Raw genomic sequence first — 12016 nt, forward strand, 5'->3', positions numbered from 1 at the left:
ATGGAAATTATAGACCCTCTATTAAAAATGACTGGATTTTGGCCTAGTCCCTGGTTAATTTTCTGCTCAAAAGTTAAACTGACCCCGGGCTGTTTGAATGTGCACCTGGAAGATGGTAGATAGCCCCACGGTCCTGGACACTGTGGGAGTGGACTACGGCGAGAGCGGCCTGAGGTCCCGAAAATTGATTCTCAGAGGGTTCGCTGACAAAGGTGGGCAGGGTGAGGGGTCAGATCACTTTAGAAAACAGTATCTAGTCAGTCCCTTTTAAAGGATTCACTGTGGATGCTGTTAAATTCCTAAATTCCTGAAATGCTGTATGCTAAAAACTCTGCTTGTCCGACTCTGTCCCCATTTGGAAATGCCTTGTCACATTGTCAACTTCTATGCTGCTACCTGTGTGCAGCCAGAATCCCACAGGGAGTGACAGAGAGGAATCCAGTATGGGGAGGCTGGGCACCATAGAAAGGAAAACAGGGATTTCATTGCCAAAAGAAAAAAAAGAGGCTCATAGTTGGAGAAACAGTTGATCACATTGTGATCAGAAAATTTAAAGTTTATAAATTATTGGCAATTAATTTTCATGTTGAAGAACAAAGTTCATTCCAAATTCAAAAGTCCAATTTCACAGAGAGCTGAATATTAACTCTTGACATTTTTATATTGGATTTAAATGGTTTAGCAAATTAATTTGCTAATTTCACTAAAATATGCTGAGCCCTTCAAAACTTGATTAGACCCAGTGTTCTGTAGATGATAGAACTTACAGATTCTTATTATTCCAGATGAATATTTTTATCTGGCACATTTTTCCAGTGGGAAAATGTTAATTTTTTATAGTAATCTACTATCAAAATTCGCTTCTAGTGCTGCAAAAGTATCATTTTGTTTTGTACATTTTCTTGATTATGCATTTCTTCAGCCTAAGTACTTGTATACTGAGCAGCCCATCATGCAGAATTCTAATTAGCTTTACATTCAATTTTAAATTCAAATTTTTTCATAGAATTATAAATGGATCTTTAGATGCTCACTAAGCCACTTTTTTAGAGTTCTCAATGTGTATGTGAACAAGTCTAACCCTCCTTAAAAAATTCCAACAAGCAACTCAATAAATATTCTAGTTATTTTACAATATGCCTAACAGTGATACTTTGCATCTCAAAGAGCCTAATGCTAAATAAAATATGCATCTCTTTCATTTAGTCATATCATAATTAATACTGAGGTACCTATAGACCACAAGGAAAAGAGAAACATACTTCATCATGCATATAACTGAGGTTTGACCATAAGTCCTACATTCAAAGCTTGAAGCTAATTATATCTTTTCTGTAATAAAATACTTGCCATTATGCTTAAATGATTTTTCTTAATGACAATATGTCAGGTACTTCATCAGATTAAGAAAACTCAACAATGAAATCAGCATTTCTCCCTCAGCATGTTGTCAAGGCTATCATTGACATAAATGCCATAATAGTTATAGTTTTAAGTCAGTATTTCATAGTCTGGTCATACAGATCTTAAAAGGGAGCCATGGCACTACAATATTAGCAGTTAATGAAATTTGAGGGAGGCCACATTTTGTTAAAGACACAACTTTTGTGGTAGAAAATGATCTTGTCTACTGAATTGGCCTGGATTAATCATTAAGATAATGAAATATCCTAATGGATATATGTTTAAGGAACTAAAGAACTTTCTCATTTTGCAAATTAGAAGACAAGAATATAAACAATTCAAAACAGGTTATAATTTGGACTGATTAAAATTTACAAATAAAATCTCCTTAGATAAATTTTCCTAAGAATTAATTCACAGGAAAGCTAAAGATGAGTAATTTTGCACAGTATTTCAACATAGTAAATGACATACAATAAATACTTGTTAAACCAGCATCAAAAATCATTATTAGCAAAGTTTGCAGCAGAACACTCAAGTGAATATGCTTTTTAAAAATTATGCTGAACATACTTGCTTTTCCTTGCTTTTCAACTGGAGCTGTTAATGAAAAGAAAAAATAAGTTCTACATTAATCGTAAATCTATTTATCTTTTGAAAAAAGTATTTAAGATTAAGTTAGCCATTTTAAAGACTATGCATAATGTTGGAAAGTGAAAAAAAAGTTGATATGAAAAAGAGATAATGAAACTTTATAATTTTCTCTGATATACCCTCTACACAGCCCAAGAATCACAATTTGGGGAGGTTGCTCTTCATAGATTTTATTTGAACAGAGAACCCTTATTGATGATTCATTCATTCTGTTTTCCATTTTAAATTATCTAAGAATCTGATTACTTATTTATTCAGGCAAATACATTTTTCTTAAATTCCATAAAATGGCATGAAAAGAACAAAATCAATATGTGAATAATTTTTCAATTTTTCAAATACAACTAATTGTTTGTAAATTATTGCACTATGATGACACCCTGAAAGGAGCAGTTTATTTCAAGCAGTTTGTTAAGATGTAGGGAAAGTGGGAAGGGTAGGGGAAAGGGAATAAGGGAAAAGAAAAAATATAAGAAAATGAAAAAATGGAAATAAAGTGTTTGTAGACGGGGAGGGGAAGAGGGGGTAAAGGGAGGGCAGAGGTATGGAGAAAAAATGAGAACCAAGACCTGTCATGTAAAGGTACAAGATCCCAATGATAAATGTAACTGTACTGTATACCTAAAATGTACCAATAAACTCAATTTAAAAAAAGACAAGGGACACCAAAGATCACCAGCAAACTACAGCTGAGGAGAGAGCCCTGGAACAGATTCTCCCTCACAGCCCTCCAACCCTGTCTACACTCTGATTTCGGGGCCTCCTGCCTCAGAAGCACCAAACAACGAGTTTCTGTTGTTTGAGTCACCCCTTTTGTGGTACTTTGTTAAGGAGGTTCTAGCAAACCCACAGATTCCACCAATTGCGAATCACTGGTCAGAGCTCATCTTACATTGGTGTCCTTCCTCCAAAACTTGTCCCTGACCCCCTACCCTGCTCCTGGTGTGGACTGCTGTCTGAACTCTCACAGTGCCCGTCACATGGCGCAGCCTCCAGCTGGGGACTCACCTCTTTCCCCAGCCGGTCCTGAGCATCATGAGCACAGGTGTCATCTGCCTAACCTGCTCTGTTCCAAGACACGGAGCCTCACTGTGCATTTGCTGGATGAATAAATGATTGAATGAATATATGGAAGCTCAAAAACAATTATGTCACGATGTGCAGTGTCAGACAGTAACAGGTAGCTACCGGATCTCTCAAGCCTAGTGACACTGGTAGTGATGTGCACGCCTCTCCATGGTTCTATGATGAAGGCTCCACTTTAGCTTTTCGCCAGTGTGTACCGTGTGAGTGTGCCTGATGGTGGGGTCATGGTGATACTTTCCTGAACACAGAGGCCGCCCACAGCAAAGCACATGAAACACTCATACCACGGTTTAACTAGCCAAGCTATTAATGTAAAATTGGTGGAACACACAATTATTTCCTCTAGTAAATTATGCCTTTGCACGTTATTCCATTTTAAATTTAAAAAACTGTTACTATTTTATTTAGACTTCCTGATTCCACCTAATAAACCATTAGCAAATACCCAAAGAGTGGCCTTGAGATAAATAAGCATTCCAAAGAGAATGATAAAAGTCTCCAGCCTCTAATTTCTGATTCTGTAAAGTAAATAAAGGAAGAGTGAGTGTGATTAAAACAGCATATCAGATGCTACTATAAAGGTATGGAAATGATTCTATGGAACTAGCTGGAGAGACACTGGAATGAATTTGAGGTATCTTAGGAGGTGTTGGAAGAAGAATGATAAAAATGCCTTTAAACTATCATTTGCTGTGGTTTTAGCAGGAGTAACATTAGCCATAGATGCATGGCTATCTGCCCGATATGGAGCGAATGCTGTCCCCATTTGAACAACGAAAAGGAAGGATGCCTAATGGATATTCTGCGAGGCTACGGCTGCCCCCCCTACCTCCCAGTCGAGTTATTTGAGTAGCAATTAGCCAAGTAAAGTCAATGTTTCAGAAGAAGTCAGTAGAAAAAAATTCAGACTTTTTCATTTGAAATGACTAAGCAGGTTAAATGCTAGAAATTTTCAATAACATGATTTGATACTTATGCTAACTGCACTTTTACTTTTTATTGATCGGTTCATTTGTGTGTTCGGTTTTCCTTTCAGTTTTTCTCTGTAACTATACTGAGAGCAAATCTACCTCTGTTTCATGACAAGTCTACCAAGTACTCAAGAAATATTGAGAAGCGACACTATGAATAAGGAGACAGCATGCTCTGGAAGTGAATATTTCAAATGTGAAAAGCCAAGCCATATAAGACGTATTTGTAGAAAGGGATTTATTTGTGTTTTTTTTCTTTTATTGAGTTTATTGGTACATTTTAGGTATACAGTACAATTAAGTTCATTATTGGGATCTTGTACCTTTACATGACAGGTCTTGATTCTCATTTTTTTCCCCTTGTCGATGACCTTTTGTTTTTATACTAAAGTGTAGAACAGTGATTGTAGAAGAATCCACTGGGGACGACATGAAGACGGATGCAGTCGGTCTGTGGGGGGTGGTGACCGTCGCACCTCACTGGTGATCAGTACCACGCTGCCGGCTCACGGAACACACACTGAGTAGCTGGGGTGCAGCACACTTGGCTTTCACGTTCCGCAACTACACTGCTGCAAAGTCTGCTCCCAGGACTTGGAAAATACACTGTGGAGTGGGGCGGTTTCCTGCCTTTTGCTGTCACTAGATTTACACACCCAGGGGTACAGTGGCTGCACCATGAACCAGCAGCCGGCAGGCAGAGTCAAGGGCACCAGCCTCACTCACCTGGCTGTTCCTTCTTCGGTGACTTTACTGTAATGAGGAGGAAAAGAGGAAGCAGTCAACGTTCCATGACATTCATTTCTAATTCAGTATTCAATGGTGAATTAAATATAATCATGCAATTAAGAAAATAAAGAAATTTTAAACCCATTACCTGGCTCCACATGTTTTTCTTTCTTTTCCTGTTCTGAAACATATTATTACTGTTAGTATTATAATGGTCACATTAATGCTACAATTACACATGTCATAAACTGCTCACTTAACATAAACAGATCCACAGGCTCTGAGGCTGGATTGCAGCAACTCAGTAACTGCTAGAAGACTAACACTGGATACTTAAAATAGTTTTTCCCTTCCTTTTGCTTTGGGAGTTCTCTTACAGAGCATCAGTGAAGTGTTTGACTATTAGAGAAATTCACGTCTTTCACGGATAAGAGATCAGAAGAATAAGAAAAACACTCCATAAAGGGTGGAAAATTTTTAATTTGCTATTTTAAATCAATATGTAATAGGTTTGTGATAAAAACAACAAAAGGGATAATACTGCAGTTATTTAAAAGTAATTCTCAGAAAGACAAAGATGGACCAATCTATGGATTTCCTCTTCTAGGAACTTTCTTATATGGAAGAGATTTATTTAGCAAAAACAAAGGCTTTCTAAAGCAGGTTGAAAAACATGAAGCTAAAGAAGCAAAAGGGAGAGTGTAGCATTTCTGCATTATTTTTAGTGCAAATGTCCCTCTGGGAACTTTCTTTGGATAGCATTTCTTCTAAGAACCCACTTTGGTCAATATTGTTTGAAATTAAGCATTTTCTGGCCTCAAGCTGAAGCTGACATTCACAACGCAATGAGTATAATTTCCAATGAAGTGCAAGCGCTAGTTTTATATGAAACGCTGTTATCTGTATTTCTATTCTTATTTATTTTGACTCACTGAGCTTGTAAAGGTAAAAGAATATTTCCAAGAAATGCTATTACATAAACCTTACCAGGTGATACCTTAAAGAGAGAGAATGGGGGATACTTCTTAAACTTTCACTAAATGATTATTTTGAAAACTAGTTGATGTTCAAGCTGAAAGAATTTTCTGAACTAGATTTTAGGAACACCAAGCATCACGGAATTTCGGTGGTCAGTGCATCTGTCTCCCAATTTTCTTTCTCAGGCTTCTGGTTGTAGGTCTAATAAACAACTTCTCCACCTCTCAGATAACATGCAGGGTTAGTAAGATGAACAGAATCATTGGCTTGACCTAAGATTTGCAAGTGGAAAAAAAGAACCTCAGCTAACATTAAAGGTAAGGGAAACATTAATAAATGTTTTCGGCCAAAGGAGGAGTAATTATATGTATTGAGTAAGTAAACATTGAGTGGGGCCGGGAATTTAGCTCAGTGGTTTGGTGGCCTGCCTTGCAAGCCCAAGGACCCAAGTACCAAAAAAAAAAAAACAAAAAAAAAAACCCCAAAAAACCCCACCACCAACAAAACAAACAAACAAACAAAAAAACATTGAGTGAAAAGCTTCAACTATAAAAAAAGAAAAATTTCCTAGTCACTTCTGAAAGGTTTTGAGGTGGGGTCTGGCTGTGCTGCCCAGGCTGACCCTGATCACGTGGCCCCCATGCCTTAGCCTATGGAATTGCAGAGGTCCCTGACATGCACCGGCACCTCTGGCTTCATTCGGAGACACTTCTAAAGTGGTGACAGTCGTAAAAAAGGTAATGGAAGCAGCTTTGACTACAAAACCGAACGACAGTTACGGATAAGGTTCAAAGTTAAAGGTGTTGCTGACTTGTCAGAAAGGAGCAGTGCAGCACAGGCTGTGCCCCTGCAAGGACAGTGACTGGAGGCTGTTTGTCCTGCAGGACACGGGGAGATCTAATGAAGCGATCATTTCATGCACTGATTACCACTAAATTATACAGGGACTGCCAGTCAGTACCTGTGAAGGATTGCTTGAATTATCTTTATTTTTACTTTTGCTTTTAAAGATTTATAGATCAAGGAAATTTCAAAATGCATGGGAGGGGTCCAAACACCCTTTGCAGTACATAATGTCCACATCCCCTGTGTGGATCTGGTCCCTGCACGCATACATCTCAATTCCTTTACCCATTCCTCTCCCCTCCTCTCTCATTCCTACCCTTGATCTGCCTCCTCTTGGAGTAAGATCAATCTACCTACTTCCGTGACCTATTTTTTAAAAAATTTTGCTCTTTATTTATAATGAGTTTTTCTCAAATAGGACAGACCACATGACATTTAGGCTTGTGTGTTTGATTTATTTCACTGCATATCATGGCCCTGAGTTGTATCCATTTTCCTACAAATGACTCTAGCTTGTCATCGTTGAGGACACAGCAGGCCCCATGGTGTACAAATACCACGTGCCTTTTATCCGGTCATCTGTTGATGGACATAGGGGCCGATTCCAAGCTTTAACTATTATACATTGTGTTGTGTGTATCTCTGTAGCCTGAGGTCTTTAACTTTTTGGTGAGATATCTAGAAGAGGAATAGCTGGGTCGCAGGAAATTTCTAGTTTTAGCCTTTTGCACAATCTGCACGCTGATTTCGGTAGTGGTTGTACTTTGAAACCGGAAAAAGAACCATCTTTTAAGTCACGATAACTAGAAAAGCAGAAGAAAACATAAGGTGGAGGTGTGGAGGGAGAGGCAGTAATCTTGAGGAAATGAATCCCAAAGCACAAGAAAAATAATAAAAGTCAGTGCAGATGACAAATCAGAGCGAACGAATTCATTAGCAAGGAATTGACGGTAGCACTGGAGAAAGCGTGTTCTGCCCCCTGCCACTGCCTATGCACTCGCCACAGGCCGTCTCACAGGGAAGCGGGTGGATCCTAACGGAGAGCCTGCGAAGACAACGTTATTTATTAAACGCATCCGTGCCCTGAAGACTGCTACAGAGCTACGCAGTGCGTGTGCAGGAACTGCTAATTCACACAAACCGCGGTGAAGGGGGGCCCTAGGGGTACAGATGTATGATTTAATAGCATTTTCAGTCTCCACTTGTCTGCCACTTGCCGGCTGGTGCAAGCGTTTATGTGGTACCCAGCCCAGCAGCGGCTGTGCGCAGGCGTAAACCCGTCTCCACCGGCACGTCCTTCTCCATAGATAAACTGCTCCCCCTGGCTGACTGCTGGCATAATTTCATGATTTTTTCCCACAAGACAGTTTAAAGCATTTTTATGGAGTAGAATGTGTCAGAGTCCTAACTTTTTTGTAGAGCTAAACCATACATAAACATTCTTTAAAACTGGTGTGTACTTTAAAGCAAACGTCTTTAATACCATGGGGAACTTAAAAAAAATCTCCTCGTTCTGAAAATGCACTCATTTTTAATGGCTAATGGAGTAAGGATAAATTGTTTATTGTTTGAACTTACATTTGTTAACGTATCCTATTTGTTTTCTTACAAGGAGAGTACATATTTGTAAAGCCACAACCTCAAGGTACTGAGTTGTACCGATTTGCTAGCAAACAGCCTTAAAAGAGTGTCAAAGCCGAAGACACGGGCCCTAAGCAATGTTTTCACACAGAGCTCGCACTCCTAATAGGGAGAAAGTCATGTTGGAGACAAAATGTCTTATGTCATGTGACATGCGAAAATATCTATAGAATTTAAGAAGAAGGATAATAAGAAAGAGGCTGTGAAACTAATATGGAAAATGTTTTGTACACAGTTTCCAAGAATTGAGAACTAACTTGATTACAAGGACTACATTACACAAACAAGACCTTGTGGGCTAATGGAACGCAGTTGCTTTTTGTTACAAGCCTGTGGGTAGTATTATTAGATGCCGCAGTTAGAAAAAAGGGCTTTCAGAATGTTTACTGCCCTCTCCAGCCTGCTCTGACCTGAGGAGCTGTATATTCTTTATTCTGACAAAACAATAACAAACAGACTCCACATGCATAAAACATAGGAAAAAGAGATTTAAAATTGCAGGCCTGACTCAACCGGGAGGCCAGTAACAGTATTAGAGAGAGAAAGCATACACAAATAACTGTTCATGCATTTCTTACTTTTTCCCTTGGGCTGTTCTGTTGAAAGGAATGCAAAGAGAAAACCATTGCTCTTCAAAGACTTAAAGGCAAAACTTACTATCTATGCTTGGACTCAATGCACATTTCCTAACCTTTGTTTTCATTCTGCCCCACAGAGGGAGTAAGGTTCTGACACTGCACTGCTGTGCGTTACACCACTACACCGTAACCTGATGAAAAAGCACCATCTGACATTGAATTGAGCTGAAACTATACTCGCTGGCAATTTTAAATGATTTGCCAGTGGCAGTCTTCTGAAATGAACACATTCAAACAGCTACACCCTTTGTTTGCCCAGAAAATTGTGAAGAAGTCCAGAAAACACAGTCTGCACTGGGCGAAATGAGTTAGTAACCCGTTCAGGATTTAAAGACACTTCAGCTCCTACTGATGCTGGTGCATCCAAATGTATATGTTCTAGTAACATAAGTAGCTATCACTGTTCTATTGTATATAAAATAAACATTTTTGAGAAAAAAATTTACTATAAAAGGTAAAAACATACAGAAATTTTTATTACTGCCAAATATTTTCCATAACAGTATCACCAGAAAAAATTGGCATGCCTCCTTTCTCATCTGTCCCAAATATAAATTTTCTTCTGTTAATCCTTTCTGAAAAACACTACTTTAGGGCTTATCACATGCAGGGCATAAAAAGAAAATATTTCCAGTACCTTCTGTCGGTGGTTTCACTTTCTTGGACTCTGAAAATACAAAGATAAATTACTGGTACAACAGATAGAATAAATCAATGACTGAATATCTCATAAAAATTTCCATAAACACTGAGATAATTTTTGGCAAAATGGATTATCTGTATGAAATATCTCTAAAATATAAAGCCTAAGAGAAATTACTATTTTAAAAAAGATGAATATCTAAATGAGACCAGATGTGAAAATCTTTTGAAGTATAAGAAACACAGAAATGTAAGAAAATAGACACATAATAGTTTACATAGAGATTTTGTCAGGCCTACAGAATTCAGTAACTTTTAGTAAAAAGTCAAACTGAGCAAATCTACAATGTGACTCCATAAATTAATCCAAAATCCAGGAATTTAGCTCAAGTGACCAGCACTGCGCTTTCTTTGAGCAATCAATATACTTCCAGTAAAGATATTAAATTTTTCCCATTGTATCAGAAAAGGAATAATTTGATATTGCTCACGGACTACTGATTAACATTTTATACTCATAATTCCTCTACGACAGTGTGTATTCAATGGTCAACTGACACACATTTTATTTTTAATTGAGGGACAATCGGCTAAGGTCTGATTTTAAATCATTTAAATCTGATTTTAAAATCATTATTTAGGTCATAAACTGTCTTCTACCACCCGAAAATAAGAACAAGAGGTTTTTCCTGGGGGGGGGACCTCATTTATTTTAGAATGGAAGCATCTTAGCTTAAATTTTTTTCTTAGAATATTTTATCCCTTATTTCCTCAGTCTTTTTACTTCTTCTATAACTTAAATTTGAAATTCTCTTACTACTACTGAAATTAGAACCATAATAATGAACTCTATGTTGATTCTTTAAATGACAGATAATTTGTTCCCTGGGTGGCAGGTATCTGTCTCAGGACAGAACAATAGACATTCACTAATAATTTCCACGTTTTGGGATTTGCGCACCATAGAGTGCTGCGCTGGTATCCTGACTATATTTCCAAGAAGTACTAATGGGCCAACATGCTCGAAAATGACAATTTGTCCACAAGAGGTGGTTATGTGGTCAACAAAGATATTTTATGAAAATATTAACCAGTGCTATAACAGTGTGAAAGTAATAGCCCATTTTCATTAAGCTGGAAACACATTTTAGCAAAGCAACCTGGGAAAAAATCTAGGCCATTATAAAAATCATCATGCCTTTTGATGTAGTAATTCCATTTCTAGGAATCCAAAGAGAATAATGCAAAATTATAAATGTGTAACTTAGCCATGAAATTGTTTAACACTTCTAAATGATGGAAATATTAAACAGTGTACTCTTAATGCTAGGAAATTATTAAAAAATTTGTTGTATATCCACTCAATAGAAAAGTATATCATTAAAGTAATACTTTTGCAAATTACTTCACAATTTGGGAAAATAATAGCTAAATAGCTAGATGTTGCTATAGGGTAAGTGTGGAAAACTCAACACAATATGTGTATTTGTGAAGTGCTTGTTATCTATCTGCTTCCTGGTTTTTAGTAATAAAATCAGTAATATAGCAAATATCAATTGTACCAAGATAAAAAAAAAACATATTTTGAAGTCTAGTGTTGGGTAGATAATAGTATTTATTAAAATAAAACATTTCCTAAAGAAGAAATGTAAAAAAAAAAAAAAGCCATGATCTAACCAAGTGAATTTCTTTTTTTTTTTAAGTCCAATATATTTAAGAACAGGAAGCTACACTGAAATTTACTTTGAATGAGATCTACTTAGGTCAGCTATTCTCACCCATGTGTTAGTGAGCACATAAACATACGAGGAAGCAAGCTGCAGTTGGTTATGAATTCTTAAACCTAAAAAGCTCATCAGAATGTAACTCTACTACTACTGCTACTCCTGCTGCTATTACTACTACTACTAACAACAAAATCATCATAACAAAGCTTGTGTAGAATGTAAGAAAGTTGGTGCCTGTTCATAACTGTCATGGATGCTATGTTTATCCTAAAAGCCCTTAATATTGCTGATTCATCAGCGGAAAATGAGCTCCTTGAGCAATGTGTGGTTGAAGAAACTGTGTTGTCCCTGAAAAGGATAATGGTGAACTGGACAGGGTCCCTTTAGTCAAAAGTCTTCCATCAGTGTGAAAAGAAAATGATTACAAGCAACATGAAGTACAGAGTGTCAGGAAAAAGCAGTAATAGAAGATGCGGGTAAACTGTAATGGAATACTGCCCATGAGAGAAAGCGCTTTAATTTGGGAGCATCAGACATGGGGATGAGAAATTATCCTGAACCCTCCAAGACTGCACGTCCACAGAGCAGGAAAAGGTAAGTTTTGTAAGGAGAACAAGAGCAGAGCAAGGGCAGTGCATTTACATAAAGCAGAAAGCAGCTTTCTGCGGAGACAGCTTATAAAGGAAGACTGGGAAACGTA

At 37.5% G+C, this 12016-nt stretch overlaps 1 protein-coding gene across 1 annotated transcript in view; it reads right to left on the reverse strand.

Moving 5' to 3' along the window:
- Positions 1-4756: 4756 nt before the first annotated feature.
- Positions 4757-12016, reverse strand: part of Trdn (triadin) — a 205633-nt gene continuing 198373 nt past the window's right edge. The window contains exons 15-18 of the mRNA XM_033763212.1: positions 9585-9614; positions 8888-8905; positions 4993-5025; positions 4757-4868 (exon numbers count right to left, since the gene is read on the reverse strand). Coding sequence (XP_033619103.1) covers positions 4834-4868; positions 4993-5025; positions 8888-8905; positions 9585-9614 — 116 coding nt within the window. The 3' untranslated portion in view covers positions 4757-4833. The remainder of the gene's footprint in view (positions 4869-4992; positions 5026-8887; positions 8906-9584; positions 9615-12016) is intronic.

The sequence above is a fragment of the Fukomys damarensis genome, unplaced genomic scaffold (genome assembly GCF_012274545.1).
Source record: "Fukomys damarensis isolate Sample0158 unplaced genomic scaffold, DMR_v1.0_HiC HiC_scaffold_14, whole genome shotgun sequence".
Lineage (NCBI taxonomy): Eukaryota > Metazoa > Chordata > Mammalia > Rodentia > Bathyergidae > Fukomys > Fukomys damarensis.